This window comes from Stegodyphus dumicola, chromosome 5 (assembly GCF_044657685.1).
Source record: "Stegodyphus dumicola isolate Sdum_Otavi_A_Nest chromosome 5, ASM4465768v1".
In the NCBI taxonomy this organism is placed as follows: Eukaryota; Metazoa; Arthropoda; class Arachnida; order Araneae; family Eresidae; genus Stegodyphus; species Stegodyphus dumicola.
Genome location: NC_140772.1, coordinates 204,113,707 through 204,133,766, shown reverse-complemented (window position 1 = coordinate 204,133,766; position 20,060 = coordinate 204,113,707). Strand labels below are relative to the sequence as shown.

General features: G+C 33.5%; 1 protein-coding gene across 1 annotated transcript in view; it reads right to left on the bottom strand.

Moving 5' to 3' along the window:
• LOC118182892 (sodium/potassium-transporting ATPase subunit alpha-like) overlaps window positions 1-20,060 on the bottom strand; it is a 109,125-nt gene that overhangs the window by 62,029 nt on the left and 27,036 nt on the right. The window contains exons 4-8 of the mRNA XM_085817577.1: window positions 14,705-14,908; window positions 14,329-14,442; window positions 12,431-12,683; window positions 9,226-9,494; window positions 1,975-2,173 (exon numbers count right to left, since the gene is read on the bottom strand). Of these exons, the coding sequence (XP_085673703.1) occupies window positions 1,975-2,173; window positions 9,226-9,494; window positions 12,431-12,683; window positions 14,329-14,442; window positions 14,705-14,908 (1,039 nt within the window). The remainder of the gene's footprint in view (window positions 1-1,974; window positions 2,174-9,225; window positions 9,495-12,430; window positions 12,684-14,328; window positions 14,443-14,704; window positions 14,909-20,060) is intronic.

The following is a 20,060-nucleotide window of genomic DNA, read 5'->3' as shown; positions in this document are numbered from 1 at the left end:
GACGAGGGCATTGCTCATTTTTCATGTCTCCTGTTTCTAAATAATCTAACGACTCTACAATTTTAAAACTCTTTGAAAAAATAATGTATTTCTCTCTTCGTATAGGCACATTATTATAGCAATGTGCACCTTAAAAGAACTGCACTCCATTTTTGAATCTAATTTTAACATACCATAATTCTAGTTTTTCCTCTTATTCTGTTAGTTCTCACTACTTCAAATTTTCATTCACTGCTGTATATAAAATTCTGTTTATGATTCTTATAGGGAAAAAGTGCTTAACACGAAAATTGTATTTTCTCCCTAATAATGACTCGATAAGTAAATTGAAATATTTTCTTGACAAACATAGCATAAAATAACTACAAACGAACATAAAACTACAGAGGAGAGCATTACATATTCCTAAGCCATAGCATCTTCAGAGTCATTCGGTATTTTTATTTATTTATTTATTTATGTTTTATTTGCAGCCAACAAAGTTCAAATTTAAACGTTAGAGAGAGGACAAGTTCAGCTTAAAAATAAAAGACAAAATCTACGTAATTTTTCGGTAGATTACAGATGTAGATTCCGCTCAAAATTTTACACAAAAATTCAAAAGCTTTTATAAACATTAGACAATTTTGTAAGTTTGAGTCACTGGAACCTGTACATGTTTTGCGCTAAAAGTACATTTTCAGTGCACCTTTTGCATTGTCATAATGGCTCAGCGTTTTAAATTTTATTTATTTTTGTGTTAAGTTCCCATAGACTACATATTGACTTAATTGCATAATGAAAAATACGATGTTTTATGCATATAAATACTGTTTATGTATGTTTATGCACGATGAATACTGTTTTCCATCAAACATCTAGAATGCTATTTCATAAGCGCGTTTATTCTATGCAATTCAGTGCTCCCGGTAAAAGATTTTTCGTGACAGCATTTTAAAAAATCGCAAAACTACCATGGCGACAGCCATAAAGAAAGGTGATAAATTATCACCGATATCTAATCCACCATTTAAACGCGTATGTGGTGTATTTCTGATTCCGAGAGCTCCAAAGAATTTCGATATATAAAGGTTTAAAAGATAAAAAGATGCAGAGGTCCGCGGTTCGATTCCCAGCGAAGGCGATTGCTCATTTTTCATCTTGCCTGCTTCCACAAAATACCTAATGTTTCTACAAGTTATTTATGCTTGCACACAAGAGCCTTTGCTTAAGAAATGCTTTCTTGGAGGAATTTTTAAGGAAAACTGGCTGTTATTTACATTACACTTAGGGACAACGCGAAACCACCAATGAGGCCAGCCTGTTTGCCACAATTTGAACATAGATTGAAGCACCAGTGTTCACTAGTCATAATTATTTAGCCGCTAGACCGTTAAGTAAAATTAAATTATTAATTAACTCTTTGAGAAAGCACTTATACGTATCCCTCGAACTTCATTTATTCACATCAAAACTAAAACGAAGAGATTTTTAGTTATTCTGCAAATTCTTTCCTTCATTGGTTGGTTTGATTTGGTTTATTACTGCAAAGCACACTATGGCTATCTGCCTAAGTTCTTGGAGAACTTTCTAAGGGAAATTGGCTTTCATACATGTTACCCATGGGGAAACCCACGAAAACGCCCATGCAGCCAGCCTGTTCACCTACATTCGAATCCAGCTCGGAACTACCAGTGTTCAGCGGTTTTACCACTCTGCAGCTGGTGCACCCGTTTCTTTCACTGAGAAAGACGATAAGATAAAGGTGTGCTATCACAATCAAATTTGATCATAAAGTAACCTGGATATAGGATCACACGTAGCGTCAATATGTAAGGGCGATCGCCCAGGTCTAGAGATCTAATCTCTAGCTACATGGTGCTTTCTGATAAAAGATGCTAGAGACAAAATTCTAGCGTTCATTAATTTAAGCCTACCGAAGATAAATGCAGAAAAAGAATTGAAATTGAGAGAGAAAAATGCATAAAGTGTTACCGGATTGGTCTTCTGTGGTATCTGCTTCAATGATTTGATTGTCAAACCACATGTGGGCAACAGTCATTCTGTTCTGCGTGAGTGTACCCGTCTTGTCAGAGCAAATGGTGGATGTGGAACCTAGGGTCTCAACGGCTTCTAAGTTCTTGACCAAGCAGTTCTTTGATGCCATCCTTTTCGCAGTTAAAGTTAAACATACCTGTAAAAAATTTTAGTTATTCTTTAATCTCACAAGAGGGTTTCAAGCATTTATTTTCAGGTTAGGATTATTTTCAGAAATTTGCGTAAACTAACAAAGTTGTAAAATGAGTATTTAAAATTCTTTCACAGAATCATTGATTTATGGTCATTTTAATTTCTGGTCATGAATAAAGATGCTACAGAAATGAACTCTCTACTAGCCAGTGTTATGAAAAAAATTATAAGCATTGCCTTTTTTTTATTTGTTTTGGTGGGGCTGCTATGCCACAAGTGTTAACTGATATCATAAATGATTCGAAGGTATAATAAGAGCCAAATGAATAAAAAATTTCTAAGGTATTCAAGTAAGTATCTTTCTAAGGTATTTCTAAGGTTAATTATGACAAATAAAAAGATCTACTCCATAGCTTCTTTATTGATAACGTATAAACTAAAGAAATCTTTAGTTTAAAAATCCTACCATGTAACTCTAATTGTTTTTATATGAGCATGATTACCAGAACAATGCATTCACATTGATGCTACAGTGAGAGTAGGCTAAAACAGTGGAATTTCATATCCGATTCTTATTCATCTAAATTCCTCACAAAATAATCAACGAAAAGATTTTAATCCGTTTTATAGAACTTGAAAGCCATTGAATAACATATTGGATTTCATGTAAGGAATCGGTAAAATAAATGAAGACCCTTCAGGGAAATGAAGGAGATTTGATGATGAAGAGAAGAAAGAAGCTCACATTTTATATGTCAATATTTGTATTCTGCAACATCTGGTGGTGACAGCTAATGGTTTCTGTTAAGTCGTAAATATCCTAGGTTTAATCATAGCATATAAGTGTCTGATTTGCGTCATTTTATCTCTTCTGTAATACTGATGTACTCTAGGGTGCCATGCAGTTGCTTTTGACAGGTGAACATTGTCTTATTTGATGACCATCCTAGATCTCATTTATTGGCAGTAACAGTTAGTTTGAAATGTTGGTAAATAGCTGGATTTGGCAGAAACTGCAATATTACATCAAATTCTGAGGTATGAAATATAAAGAAGCAAGATTCAGATTGTGGCCTCTCAATGAAAGATTTTTCGCAAAACATTAATCGGTTTGTGTCAGCCCAGATTGTTAATCTTACTGTATAATTGTGTCTTTGCTGGTTGTCCTTAAAATATAACAAGCGATATATTTGTTTCATTCCTTTATACTAAAACTTTAAATGAACAAGCTATAGAGTCATTATGTTATTTTGAAGCAGGAGACGTGAAAAATGTGCAATGCCCTCGCCGGGGCTAAAACCCTGGACTGCTCAAATATAGTGACCCCTTGTCGTGTATGCTTCCAATTACACCACGAAGGCATGCAGAAATGAGAGATAAAATATCTGATATACTTCCCCTTTTAAAGGACAACTGGGGATAAGGGGACCCGATCGCCAAATTCTGATGGTCGAATTATTGTCCACCAACTTTTAGTTCGGTCGCCACTGAAGAGTTATTTTAAAGAAGAAGACGTGAAAAATGTGCAGTGCCCTCGCTAATACTCGAACGCTGAACCTCTCGAATACGCGTGGAGTATACTTTCAATTACACTACGAAAGCATGCGGAAAGGAGAGAGAAACTAACTACCTTATAATACAAATAAGATAGCAAACACCAAACTGAATATTAATTGGTAACTTATACCCTATCACTATGAAAGTGGTAAATTACTGGTGAAACGAAAAAAAAATTGTGACATGGCTGATTTCATATTTTGATTTTAGACACTCAGAAAATAATACTGTTAATTTGTAATTTTCAAACTATCAAAATTAAATTCATTAGGAATAATATATGTTACTTATTTCAATTTTTGTCTCAATTTTCTTCCTTTAAGAATCTTTCCCCTCAGCATTAAAATCCATAAGTCCATTCCACTGAACTTCGCTCAACATATAAGGTCGTATTTCTTGCTTGTTTTACTAAATACGAAAGCATGCAAACTGAATACAGATATCTGTTTCAGGTAAGAGATAGTTTCATGTAACTAGCTAGCTCATTTCCAGGATTTGACTTTGGTCGAACTACCAAGTATTCAGCTGTCTTGTTCTCTCTCACTCTGGTTAAGTTAAAAAACGGCGGAGACTGGCAAATAAAACTGAATAAGTGTGTCTGGATATTTCATCTTTAGTTTTTACAATTTTACTTGTTTATTATTAGTTACTGAATCTATAAATTATTTCTGAATGGGGTGTTTTTTTTCTATCAGCATATAAAATCCCGTCCTAACAAAATAAAATGCGGAAATTGACTGATGAAATACGCAAGGATCCAAAAGAAGCCCTTGGCAAATATTTCATTTTTAATTTTTATAAATTAAATATTTAATATTTAGAATTTTCAATGTTGTTTTGCGCAAAATATAATTATAAACAATATTAATTGCTGAAAATGTTAAAAATTAGAACATTAGCCCCTTCTTTTATGAAAATGGTGTTGTCTTTAAAATTACCTATAAAGTATGTTTCATCCGGATGGTTCGATTCTAGTTAGTTTGTATAAACAAAGTTCTATTATATATCAAATATTTAACAAAGGCAATGTTTGCATCATTGATGCATCATTATCTTCAGTTATTACTATATTCCTCTCAACATCAAGAGGGTTAAGAAAATGAGAGTTTCATTCTTTAATACTATAAAAAGCTGGATAAGTAGTATAAACCAGACGATTTTGGTTCTCAGAAACTCCAGAATTTTTAACAAAAGTTGTGTCAGATGGAGCGCAAAAGCTATGACAAATTCTTTCCCCCATTATAAACGAAGCGTGAACATTCCATCGCTAGTCAAAAATTCATAAAGTCTCTCGCATGATTAAGTTGTCGCTTTCTTAATTTTTTTCAATATTAGTCCTTTGCAAATAAGAATTATATATTATGCTAAGAACACTAGTATTTTGTGATAGTACCAAATTTTAATAATCTGTTTTCGCAAAATGAATATATAATCTAGTTCTGGTTTTAAGATTCATTTTGAAGCAAAATTTTTGTATGGAGTAATAGGTTTAGTGCCATTATTTGCGATATTGTAATGAATTAAAAATATGGTCTGTAGAATATGGCAAAATTGCTTAGCAGTTTGTCAATACAGAACATCAGAAATTATTCGTAAATATAAATTTTAATTTATTCATTAATTCTACGACCTGTCATTGCCCGTGAAACTCGTGAAGGCAAGTTCTCCATTCCCAGTCAAAGAACAAAGCAGAAGTGAAAACCAATATTGCATATAAATATCAAAATCAGGCTATTGATGCCACTCTTTAAAATTAGCTACATAATTTTTCTACCTCTATTAATTGCAATTATCAGTAAGTTAAGAATAATGGTGCTATTGTCATCAAAAAGTACAGGGAAAGATTCAGTTAAGATATGCACGTGCACCAAATTTCTTGCAAAGTCTTAAAGTTGTTCCGACTTCGCATCGGCATATGGAAATAATCAGCATTTAATTTTTATTTATGTTTGCGAATAAATTTCTTTGCTTTTTTGCTTTGGTTATTTCAGCAAATTCCGAATGTGTTTGAAGAAAGAACATGCGTCAAGTTTTGTTTTCGCAATGGTGTTTCCGTTAAAAATGCCTTTGAAATGCTTCTAAACGCCTTTGGATGGAGCAGTTTATTTAAAACAAGATATTATGAGTAGTATGAAATGTTTAAAGAAAATAAGGCATGATTATTTAAGATAAACCTCTTTCTAGTAGACCATTCATGGCAATTAATGGAAAGCATACTGATCAGTTCAGAGATTTAGGCTTAGTGACCGTCATTTAACAATTAGTGATATTGTTGACTAAGTTTCTATCTCATTTGAATCCAGCCAAGCAATTCTGAAAAATCGTTTGGACTTGTGCCTCGTCGCTTCTCGAGTTATTCCCTAAACGTTGAATTTTTCCAAAGGCAACAACATGGTCAGATGGTCAAAAGGAAACCTTTTTTTCAAGAGAAGCCCTTTTAAAATATATTATTACCAGTGATGAGCATGGATTTACTCTTTTATCTTTAATAGCTCAACTCTTTAACAGCTCAACAATTAAGAGAATGACGCTCTAAAGTTGAAGGAAGTTGGAAAATCGTCATCAAAGTCGGGCAGAAATCAAAGTAACATTAAGAATTTTGACTGTCGTCGTGGTGTTCAACATAAATTTCTAAGAGTTGGCCAAACAGTTAACAAAGATTCTTATTTTAGCATTATGCGGCGTTTGCTTTAAGCAATATGTTGAAAATGACCTAGTAATTCAACTGCTCGCCTCTCGTTCGTGAATTTTAGCCAGAAGTTCCAGGGCTAAAGAAAAGCCCTGCAGAAGTTCAGTGAGTAAGTCTTCGAATGCTTTATATACACGTACTGTGGCACTGTGTGATGTTTTTCTTATTTCCATTCCTAAACTTGCAAAATTTGCAGCTTCGTTGTCGCCATTTTCATTTTATTGGTGCATAAATGTAATTTCGAAGCGAGTCATAAAAATAAATTTAAAGATAAATTTTTATGAAAGAGATTCATAAAAATAAATTTAAAACATGTTTCGAAGAGCGGAGGATAATTTTCGCATACGTGCATTGTAGTCGAAAGGCGTACTTTGAAGAAGATGCAATAATTATTGGCTATACTGTTTACACTGTGCTTTATAGAACCATTTCAGTGTTTCTGATCAGAGTATTAAGTTAAGTTTCTTGAAGTGATTGAAGATAACCTTTCTGTATTTTACTATCAGATAAAATTTTTAAAGCATGATTTCATAGCATGATATGTTGCTCATTTGATTTTTTTTCTGCCGGTTTAAAACAAAGAGTTAGGCATTACAAGAAAATGTAATCATTTGATCTTAAATTTGTTTTCAACATAGATTTCAGAGCAAAATAATCTTATAAACTGCAGAATTGTACACAGAAATACTCAATTAAGATCAAAACAAAAATTCAGAAGTCGTACACACTGTTTATTAACATATTAACAAATTTAATTTTAAAAGGCAAACGTTGGGTGAAATACAAATGAGCATAGTTTGGCAATAAAATAGTCAATGCATTTGGAATAATTATGCTTTGTAACTATCCTTATTTCATAGGTCCAAACATTTCCATACATTGACAGAGGTACATAATAACCTGCATCTAAATATATGTTACTTAATTAATAGTAACATTCTTTACCATTACCATTTTGATCATATGCTGTTCCTAATTTTGGAGGTAACTATTTGAAACTATGAACTTTCAACCTAGCGCAGCAACTGCGACAGTTGGTGGTAAATAGCAAATTATATATGATGTACTGAACAAATTGTATCTATTGTAGTCAACGGTAAAATAATCCTGAAAATCGGAAAACATTTAATGCCACGAATTAAGAGAAAAAACACAGCTCAACAACTCGAAAGATGTTAAGGAAAAGTTGCATGTCTAATTGTGCATGCATAAAAACATTTTATGAGGACGCAGAAAAATTTCATTATAGGATTCTTTAGATTCAAATTTCGTGTAAATCTACGTGGTATTAGTATTAGCGAAGAGACAGCTGCTATAGAAGAATTTCCGAAACACATCTTACTCTATTTGAACCAGATAGCTACAACATTTAAGGAATGTAGAAAAAAACAGCTCATCTCAAACGATATACCCAAACACTTTAAAAGTACGCTCAATGTTGCTTGTATAGAAATGCAGTTATAGCTTACAAATCAAATAGCAATAAATCCCATTTGGTTTACCGCGGTTATTAGCTCTTGATTTATCATTTAACATGGAATTATATTTTTATCATTACACTCAAAAATGTTTTACTTTCAACCTTCAACTTTAAAAATGTGACATTCAGTTCCTTTCTTCATATCACTTTCTAATCAAAACACTTGTTTGAAATTAATCACAACCACGTTATAACATTTTATATGACTATGCGCCGCTCAGGGGGTATAGTGGTTAGGGGAGCCTACTGTGACACCAAAGGGACCGGATTCGAATCCCGGAGAAGGTATGGATGTTTGTAAATGCATAGCGTCTTTGCGGCATAGGGGCACTCTGAATATGTGGCGAGCCAAAAATCTTCTCGAGAGGCTGATAGCGAAGGAAGACGTGTGAGAGACCCTCGAACCCATCCCCCCCGTGTCCTCTCCAAAAAAAATTGGGGGGGGGGAATGAGCGAAGTCGTACTGTCACCTGCAAGATGCTCAAGATTCTAGCCAACAACAGGCGCAGTCTTGCTCTCTTTGCCAGGATGAATTTCGTAGGCTTTTTCTGATGTTACTATCAGATAAGTGAGATAAGTCACAGTACACATATGCCTATACAATTTTTGGGAGATTTTACTTTGAAAATACTTTTGATAGTAGTAGACAAGTGATCTTTTAAAAATCCTTAGATTTTTTTCTTATTTTTTATATTGCTGAATAATCATACCCTGTAAACCCTACTAATTGTCATTACGCTTTTTCATTAAAATAAACTTTCAATATGCACTTAAGTATTGAAGTAGAATTCCATATTATTATCTCTGAAATTTGCTTAAAATTATTTGAGAATTTATGCTAGTCGTCTTACAGAGGCATCTGATCTATCTTCTCGTTCACAAAACATTTTTCAGGAAAGCAAAATAAGTAAGAGATACTTATATATTGGCGTCAGTAATGAAAAATAAGATCATAAACAAATATTTATTTTCTTATTTTCTCTGAACATACATTTGACCATTTGATTATTAATTTCACTTAGAAATATACAAAGTTGATTCAGAGTTTACCTTTCGCTTTACCCAGTACTGTATAATCAGCTGTTTTGGTTTTCCTTCGCTCGCAATAATCAATAATGCGTATTTTTGTTGCTTTCGTGCTTGTGAGTCAATTTTAGAACTTTAGCGTGATTTCATTGCGTTTTTTAAATGCATAAGCACAAAATTTTTTAGTTTTTGAGAAAAAAAACTCTACAAGTGAAAATTGGTTTAAAAATTATCAATCTAAGAGGGGGAAAATCCAGATTGATAAAATGTAACAGTTTCTATGCTATTGCTTAATAATACCTACCGTAACAGTGGCCAAAAGTCCTTCAGGAACGTTCGCTACAATGATCCCAATAAGAAAGATGACAGCATCCAGCCAGTAATATCCGAGGATGAAAGCAATGATGAAGAAAGCAACACCGAGGAACACAGCCACCCCAGTGATGATATGTATGAAATGTTCTATCTCTCGTGCTATGGGGGTTTCGCCCATTTCTAGCCCGGAAGCCAAATTGGCTATGCGACCCATCACAGTACGATCTCCAGTATTTATGACGATACCTTTGCCTGTACCTGAAAAGGATAATATTACTTAAGAACAGATACATAATTCTAAATAAAATGACATAAATATGCGTAACAAAATTTTTTTCATCGTAGTATTTTCTCCTTATTCTTATTCTAAGATTATTTCTTCTTATTCTAAGAGTTAATCTTTTTTCTTCGTTTCTTTATTTCTTTTGCAGCATTTATTTATTACACCATTTCTAGGACCATAATTGGTAAAGCGGCTTACCAAGTATTTTTATAACAAGAGAATACTTACTCTTAACATCACAAGAAAGCATATTTAGATACCATTCGCCTTAATTGTACCCCAACTCGTACGAGTCGGCTTCGTGCTAAAACTATCACAGAGATGTAAAATATTTTAAGTGTGTTTATTATACTCTCAGTTTTAAACTTAGCTGATACTGTTTATTGATTTAATTACGCCGGGTGTACCATTCTTTTGAAGAGGACATATTTTAAATACATTGACTGCCGATTAAATTTATAAAAGTCTAATAAACGTACACAGCGCAAAAAAAAGGGGGGAACAGTTCTTTATCTTCCGTTCTACTGGGCCAATTTACAAAATTCAAATTGCATTTTTCATGTCTCGAAAGCGCGATAAGATTTATGTATAGCATTGTTCTTATATAGGTGTTTTGATACTAAATCGGACGTTTCTGAAAGGATATGCCAATTTTTTTCCATATTTCGATTCTAAGATTCAAATTTTGCCTAAATATTAAATTTTGTAAAATTTAGTTCAAAATTTAAGGAGAAATTCAAAAATTTATATTCGTACCTTTTTTTCAGTTTGCGCCAAGAATAATTCACTTAGCGAACTTCTTAATTTATAGCAACCTATTTTTCTTTCCTTTTTTCACTGTAGATGAGCGGAAAAAATCATCGTTCATATACTTTCAAATAATTTTAACAAAGTACGTAAGCAACATTGCCCACCAGCGGCCGAGCGGTAAAGTCGCTGAACACTGGTAGTTCGGTTCGAGGTTCGAATCCCGCGAACGGGCTGGCTGCATGGGTGTTTTCGTGGTTTTCCCCATGTGTAACGTGTATACGAGCCAGATTCGCTTAGAAAGTCCTTCACGAAAGGCATCCCTCCCCTTAGGCAGATAGCCCTAGTGTGCTTTGCTGTAATTAAATACACCAACACCGTAAGCCACATTTGGCGTTATTATCGCTTAAAAAAAGATGCCAAATTTCAAAACGCGCAATATGTAAATTCATGTATATCTTAGAAAGTTTTGAATAAAAAACTCAAATTTTTTGCAGGTGTGCATATAAATACATCTATATTAAGATTATGTTAAAAATTGTATAGGTTATAATAAAAAAGTTTGTCGAAAAATTTATAAAAAGTATTTAAAAATATGAATTTTAAAAATTAATCATAAAATATGTGCGAATTATTTTTGACTTAATTCGAATTCTTGAAGAAGGAATCAAGGAAGTTTAATGAAAAAAAAAGAGAGATTAATAAATATATATCAAATTCAATTAACCCTGACGAGCTAAAATTTTGAGCTAATTCTTTAAAAACTACTCGTGCGATTTTTATAAAACTTTGGCATGACAGTTTGGCATAATTTGAGTCGTAGAATCGAAATATGGAAATATATTGGCATGTCATTTCAGAAAAAGCCTGATTTCGTGTCAAAGTATTTATATTAGAACATGCTATGTATAAATCTAATACATATCGTAAGTTACGCTTTCGAGACATGAAAAACGCAAGCTGAATTTCGTCAAGTGGCCCAGTAGAACGGAAGATATAGAACTGCCCCCTTTTTTCCCCGCAGTGTTCATGTCTTAGGCTACTAGATCCTTAAGGAAATGGCTAACGACTATTCGCTGGTCTTCTTACAACTATACGGATAAAATTCAAAAGGGGAAAACACCTTTTTATTCAGGCACGTAAGACTACGGCCGAATGTAACAAGTTAGGCTTAAAGCAACGACGTGGACCGAAGGCAGAACACACTCTACTGATAGCTTCTGAGCTCTTTTCCGGGAGTAAATGAGCTTCCCATTAAATACTTGTTTTACTTCACTTACATAAAACGCGACACTGAAATCTCATTCTGGCAGGAGTAGTAGGTGGAAAACGAGAATTGAAAGGAAAGGGTTTCAAAATTTAAAATAACTGTTAGAAAATTAAAATAATCCCTAAAATTTAAAATCTATTTGAAGCTCTGTTTAATTACTTTGAACTGGAGGTTATTCATAAGGATAATGTATTATTTTAGGGAAACTATTAATATGCATGTATTAGTGCATGAAGTAGTTGCTAAAAGATAAATGAATCTTAATATGTAATAAATAACACTTCTTGCTACGGAAGTGAAATGTTTCATCAGTAAGACATTATAATTCGTCGAGCATTCTTTCTTTCTTTTTTTCCTAATCATGAATGGTTCAAAACTAACATAATTTCGCATTTTAATACATAAAACTAATATAGTTAAAAATAGGCTAACGCAGTTAAAAAATTTAATTTTTGTGTTTTCATTTTATTAAATAAGTACTGGATATTTCAACATTATTTTGTATTGCTCAGTTAGTGCTATACTCTCAGCGTAATGCACTCAGAAATAATTGTGTCGAAATATTTAGCTTTGGAAACAAATAAAACATCAACTGGTCATAAGATGTTTGAGTTTTTCAGCTCTGAAACTGGATAAAATATCAACTGATATTCAGACGTACTTTCATCTAATCCTGGAACATTATGAAAGCAAAACTGACATTATTTGCTTTGTTTTATCTATCTTAAATGTGTAACTTGATGACAATCATATGGTAAGATGTTCTTTACTTTATTTAAAAATATGTCACTAAATTCCCTCTTCGTTACTTACAATTTTTAATAAGTATGGTTTTACATGCTATAGAGGCAGGTTTTTAACCAAGCTATAAAAATAACCAAAACTGCATATTACCTTCCACGCAATTAGTAGAAAAGAAAGCTATATTCCTTGTTTCCAAAGGATTTTCATTTGTCATCTCCGGGGACCGGGTCTGAGGTTCTGACTCTCCTGTGAGTGAGGAATTGTCAACTTTCATACCGGCTGCACTTATAATTCTGATATCCGCTGGTATTCTGTCGCCACCTTTAACTTCAACGATGTCCCCTTGCACAACTTCTTCGGCAGCAAGCACTAGTTTCTGACCATCACGAATAACGGATGCATACTGTGACAAGAATACACAAACATTAGTAATTTATGATGGTACGTCTGCTTCTAAAGCTTTGAAGGCATGTCTGCCTAAGACATAAAAATGTACGCCTGTCTGTCTAAAAGCCCTTTCTTCCCATTAGTTCTGAAAATGTAAGAAATATGGAACAGAAGATAACTTTAAAATCTACTTATATTACTTTAAAAGCTTTCATATATGCGGGAAAATTTATGATACCTTTTCCGTGGTAATAACTATAACGCATCCTATTCGCGTTTATTAAAAAAATGTTAAGAAAATAGGAATTTGTTAGCCTTTTACAAGAAAAATGTTTAATGAACGAAATTGCTATCGTGCTACCACTTTCAGCAAAAATAGGTTTAAATTCTGTTACAGATAGCTCATAATACTCTTGAAAAGATTAATCCTTCTAAAACCTACATATAGTAAATAAAGATTGGTCTGGGATTAAATTTAAACGTACCTATTGACACAGAATGTTTCTCAAACCTAAGAAAAATCTGGCTTCCTTATGCCTGGGTGCAGCAATATGAGTATTTCCGAAGATCTCAACTTTGTATCTCCTTTTCACGAGGTACGGACTTGGTACTATCGCTGAAGTTGCGGGAAATTAAGCGAACTTATATAGCAACTTGTGTCTTGACCCACTGCTCGTAACAATTTGCATCATATGAGTTATTTCTTCTACAAAAGTAAACAAAAAACGTTTGCTGACTCCTGTTTAACGAAAGTAATGTAGTGTGTGGAACAAAGGGACAAATTATGTGTCACTTCTTTTAGATGGAAAGAGAATGACAAAGAATGATCTGATCAAATGAGTTATCCTTCTAGGTTGCATTTTAAAATGCAAAAATTTGCTCAGTTATATTTTTAACCTTAATGATCGCTAACTACTCAGTTGACCGTTTATTTTCCTCGAAGTAAGAAATAATTATGAAGAATCAGATTTGGTCAACGAGAATAACATGTGCATAGCTTTTTCTTCCTGACCAAGATCTGATGCATAGTTGTGCTTCTAAGAATGCACAAGAGTATGTGCATAGCTTTTCTTCTGACCAACATCTGATGCATATTTGTGATTCCAAGGATACTCATATCAATTATTCTAAGAAGTACTACACTACTTCCATCTTTCTGTGCTTTAGAATCTTCCATTTAGAAATCTGGCTCCATACATTAGGACAGCTTAGGTCAAATATTGTCCCTGTACTATCAATTCCCTACTACTCCCCTTTGTACTTTTTAAAAACGATGTAAGCTGTATAAAATTCTGAGGTGCATAGTGCACCCATAAATAATAATGTGTGAATGTGTTTATTCATATCAAGGCTTGCTGTATAACGAAAACAAAATTATGACTATGTCTTTAAATCAATGGTCTAAAAGCCTAAAAGCTTTCCTTCTCCATTATCTCACCTTAAATATCCACGTAGCTATTTTTCTAATACCACAATATCTACATAATTTATGCTACATATATTTTAGGAATGATTGTATTCCTTATGCTTTTAATGGACGCATCTAAATACTTAAACTGCGTGGAATGTGTACATTTTCCATCAATTATTTTATATTAATTAATTATAAGTCATTTCATTACATGTAAAGAATACAAAAAAAAGATTTCCATCAAACTAACCTGAGGAACCATACTTTTGAAAGATTCCATAATTTTAGAACTTTTAGCTTCCTGGTAATAAGAGAAAATACCTGTTACTATGACGACAGCAGCAAGCACGATTCCCAGGTATAGCTGAAAGAAAATAGATAAAAATTATTTTGCAAGTTTTACTTAGAAAGTAATCTCAGATTTTTGCGAACATACTTCTTTCTTATTTAAAAACTAGCCATGTACTCAACTTATACTCTACTTTAAGACAATTTTGAAATTTTATCTACTCTTGACTCTTTTATTTTAAAGCTAAATTATTTGTTGCTTATGTTATTGAAAAATAAAGGTATATTGTTGGATTTCTTGCACCTGGAAAGTAAGGAAAAGAGATAATCCATCTTACGTTGTCATCGGGTGCTTCCTCCATAGATGTGGTTTGGATGGAATATGCAATAAAGCACAGAAAGGCACCAACCCAAAGAAGTAAAGCAAATCCACCGAACAGCTGTTTGCAAAATTTAACCCATTCAGGTGTCTTCTTGGGTGGAGTTAGGGCGTTTGGGCCATCCCTTAGCAGAACTCTCTTGGCATGCTCTGTTGTCAAACCCTAAAACAATCAAAAGAAAATGAAATCTGAATAATTAATTGCATTTACAAAACTCCAAAAGACTTAAACATTTTGAACTATTAACGTATGAAATTATGTGTTATTTTAACAAAAATTTTGCGTTCTGATCAAATTTGCCACTTTTCTTGCAGGGGATATTTGTTGTAGGCCTAGTACACAGACAAATAAATGAAAAAATTCATAACTTAAATAATTATTTAATTATTGTGCAGCTTATTTAATTATTGCGCAATAATCCGCTTTATTAAATGAGCACAAAAGTCTACATCCGACATCAATTTATGATAAAATCATAAATTCTAAGGGCAATAGGAGAAAAGGGGTACAATCAGACTTTTGGAATTATTCCCTGGGACGTTCTACATAAAAATTGGAACCGAAATGACACCCGTAAAGTACCCAAGGCCTACCAACGATAGGTGCAACTCCTTCCCTCTTGGCCACGATGTATTCGTGGAGTTGACATAGAACAGCTTTTCTCAAACTTTAACTGGCGATCACATTTTTAAATCAATATCTATGGTGAAGCCCCTTAGGCTTATTCTATAACTTACAAACTAACAATGTTGAGAAAAAATGTAAGGGGGAGGGGACAGGGACTGGATGGTACAGGAATGTAAAGAGATATTTAAGCAAATAAACAATATTAGTGCGATGAATTATTTTTAAGAACTTTCGAAGTTGTAAGGATTATGTTAATTTTATTAAGAGTTAAATTTTAAGTTCCTTTCCTGTCAAAATCTTAACTTCAACTTATTACTTCCGGCCAGTAGTAGAACGTACTTTTGGAATCACTCTGAATACTTAATGAGGAGGAGCGGTATTTAAACCGCAAAGTTTACTTGCAGAGAGAATCAGAGTTTCTGATTTACGCGCGTCTACCTTTTGGCTACTTTCTCTCAAGCTGTTATTACGCTCGGCCGTACTCAGGCTCTTGATAAGCTTCGTAGTCAAATAGAGTTAAGGGGCCAACTCGATTTGAATCTTGATAGCTTCGGCTATATCTCTTTAATTAATCTTAGTTTTAATTTAATTTTTAGTCTCTTAAGTTGAAGCCCAAGTGTTGGCTTTTATTGTACACTACCAGACGGAGTTTTGTTAAATCTTATTGGAATAATAAAAGGGTTAGTTACCCTTCCATCTTGTTGTTTCTTGCTACACGAACTTAAGCGATTATTCGCTAACTAGTTCTTAAGGTTACTCACTTTTGACTGCAATTACACAGTGGTAAACCTCACAAAGTTACCATAACATTTAGTTTATTCTCAGCTACGACCCAATACCCATGATACTGTTGACACATTGCCAGGCAAAACGTTTATTTCAAAGTTCAACAAAACAAAAGCTTATTGGTGAGAGAAAAATAATAAACTAAATCCACGTAATAAACACAGATCAAATTGAATAAAATACATAGTCGTTCATTATTTATTATTCACGACTGAAAACAATTTCAGTTTAATTTTACTAACTGCCATGCAAACTAGAGTGCACTGTGATGCATAGTAGGCCTAAATTAAGACGCAATATAAAATAGCATATAAACGTTTAGTAGGACATGCAACTGCATTTTTTGGCACAGGCTTGTTATTTTAGATTCAGTTGATGATCATTATGCAGGCGAATGTATGATTCTGCATTTAAGTTGCTTCTGTTCTTTGTTTCAATGTAAGCGAAGAGCCCCGCTTCACAGACTTATGCATTTGCGAAGTTTCAGAGTTCATATCAAATGCAAAAGGCAACAATACTACTTTTGGTTTTCCAAACAAAATTTTGAATTCATCTTGTAAATGCAATCAAAATTCCGGTAGACTTTTGTTTTGAAACGCGATTTTCAGTTCTCTGTGAGATGCTAAGAACCTCAAATTCTGTTGAATTTAAGCGGGGTTGATTTCTATTCAAACTTAATACATTTAAAACCCACTTAAATCATCAAGCATCTTTCTTTGAGTTGTCGGAAAATAATGTTCAAACGACTCTTTCAAAGCTTTAAGATGTGCCTAAGTATTTTCTCTATTTTCGCTTGAATTCTGGTATTATTTTCATTCAAGAAGTTTTTGGTAAGATGCAGCAATCACTATCTTCCTCTTCCCATCCAACAAATAACCAACCCTCTTAAAGGAATATACTTAAGTATTTGCAACAAAAATTGCGGTGTTTTTTCCGCAATAATAGGTTAATTTCGTGTTTATTTTACTGAAACTCTGACAGGTATGGCAACTTGTATACCCAGGCTTTACATCACTGAAAACAGCCACTTGTAGAGGGTTATGATCAGTCAAAAATGCTGCTTCCTCTGCACGCAGTTTTATCAAATGCGAACCCATTCAGGACAACAACCTTAGTTCAGGAGAAGTTGTGATGGCTTATATCACATCAATCTGAAGACCATGTTTTTAAGAGGTCGCGATTTTACACAGTTTATTATTTTTATGACATCATTTAAGTCTGTCACGAGATTTCTTCTCGTGACTAGTGCATGCCTATGAAGAACGCAATGCCTGCTGCTACTTTTCTTTGCTTTATATCTACTTTCAGCAAAGCCCCCTGCATTGTGATCTATCACTGCCTTTTGCACTATCACTGCATATACGCATTTTTCCCATGATATTTCATTTAATGAGTAGAATTTGTCTAATAAATATTCCACTTCCCGATATGCTGGTTGTTACTAGTCTGCAAAGAAGAATCTCCTGTTGATAATTTAGCCCACCAGCGGCCGAGCGGTAAAGTCGCTGAACACTGGTAGTTCGGTCCGAGGTTCGAATCCCGCGAACGGGCTGGCTGCATGGGCGTTTTCGTGGTTTTCCCCATGTGTAACGTGTATACGAGCCAGTTTCCCTTAGAAAGTCCTCCACAAAGGCATCCCTCCTCTTAGGCAGATAGCCCTCGAGGCTTTGCCATAATCACACACACACCTGTTGATAATTTTATAAGTAGGCATTATGAACAAAAAACGTTAAAACTGCCAATCCCGTGACTTCAGTGGATTCATCCATCTGTAGTGCGAATTTGGTATACCGGATGCGACTCGTAAATGTCCCTTTTACGTCATCAGCCATACCGGTTACTATATACTTACAGCTTTTAAAGCCTGAAAACCACATGCTCATGAAGTTATCGTCATGCGATGATTTGCAGATGCTTTATTTTTTATTACGATGTTTTAAAACTGCAATGTTTTTGAACCGCTTTGTTTTCGTTACTTGGTTTTTATTCGTATCATTTTTAACATTTTTTTGAAGTGGTTAAGCAATAAATCAAAATTAAAAAAAACTTTTCACATATTTAACACACACTTTTTCACATATTTAGAATTTTGTCGAACGATCTTGCAATCAAATAAATTTAGCAGTTAATCCCATTAGTAAAATTTAGGTAAATTTACTATTTTACCCTCGGTAAGATTTACGCAATTTTTTTTCACTAAAACATAGAAGTTTCAATGGTAACGGCTTTTTCACCATTATCAGTTAGCTACACAACCGAGAACGGCAAAAACTGTTACTATTTAAATTTACAATGCACATGTATTGGCAACTTCTGGGTAATACTGCCATTATGAAGACACAAAATTACTCTTTATGGTAGATACATTTCACAAATGGTTTTTCGAGTGCATACCATGACCTCTCTTTTCAAAGGCTCACTCTTTTTCCCTTTCTACTCAAGATAGATTGAATGCCCGTTTATGCTTAAGAATAAATAAACTGGAACGCACGGAGTTTGGCTCCGGTACTTCTCAGTTTTCGAGATAATTGATAATTTCAGCCGGAGCGCACCGGAACCCTCGGCACTTCTTTTATGTAAGTGAACCACAATTTTAGCACGTAAATTTTGTTCTAATAGTAAACGTGCCTTAAAAATCCAATTCTATCTTCTGAATGCAGGCCTGTCTTTCCCTCGCACTCAAGCCTTGAACAGAGGTTGAGGCTTTTAAGGAAAGAAAAGCCCTCTAATCACATGTCAAGGGCTTATTCTCCAGGACATGACTTTATGAGAGCGGGTAAATTTTGTTATTCCTCAAAGAACTAAAAGTGATATCCTAATCGTGCTATGTTTATTCTCACGTTGTATTCAGGAACATTTATTCAGTAAAAGTATTCGCGGAAAATTTCTGCTTGAGAGATAGAATTACATCAGCAGGGCATCGCGATCAGAAAGTCTTGAACTCTTCCCTTTTTATTTTCAAAGCTACACTTTTCGGTTAAATATCTCTCCATATTAGTGGAGCTTAAATTGTTTTATCTTTTTTCCTTGGTGTGCTGCAAAAAAAGACTATCATCCCTTGGAATAGTACATTCTATATGTAATCAGGGCTTAAACTCTGACGGAGATCGGCCAAGCTACTTTTTAGCATATAAATGGGATTTTAACTTCAGTGGGTGCCCCAAATAAGTCAATGTCCGATACTTTTTTTTTTTTTTTTTTTAACTATTTAACTATTTAACATTAATTTAATAATTTATTATATTTCTTTTTATCTCTTTACATTTTTCTTAATTTCAATTTAACCGATATAATTAAATTGGTATTAATCTTAATTTAAATTTATTAGGTATTTTATTTTTTCCTTTCCATCCTCACAGTTTTCCACAGGGCTCCGGCACTTCTAATTTTAGAAATTAAGGCCTGAGTATACCGTACCTAATTAAGACACAAATATGATTCAGTTGCTTGAACCAGTTTTTATATGTTTCAAACGAATATATTTTGCCTAATTTTAAATTTTTTCCATATCCTTCATTATATTCATTGTTCCTTCATTATATTGATATTACGCAAATGTTTCCATGCTTTAAAAGCACGAAAATTCTGTATAGTATCGTTATAATGAAGAAATATTATTTCTTATACATGGAAAAGTAGCATACTGAGTAAAATCTAATAATAAATTAATATGAATAATCAAATTTGTCTATGCAATTTTTGCATTTTAATTCGGTAGGAAAACTTCCCACAAATTTCATAAAAATTTAAACGATTTCTTCCCTCATTAAACTAGAAAAATAAATACATTTTTAAAGACATATATGACTTTACTAAAATTATGGCAAAATTTAATTCATAAAAATAGTGTTATTAAGTGGCGATGCCGGGTTTAAAAAATTTTCCAAGAAATAAGAACTGA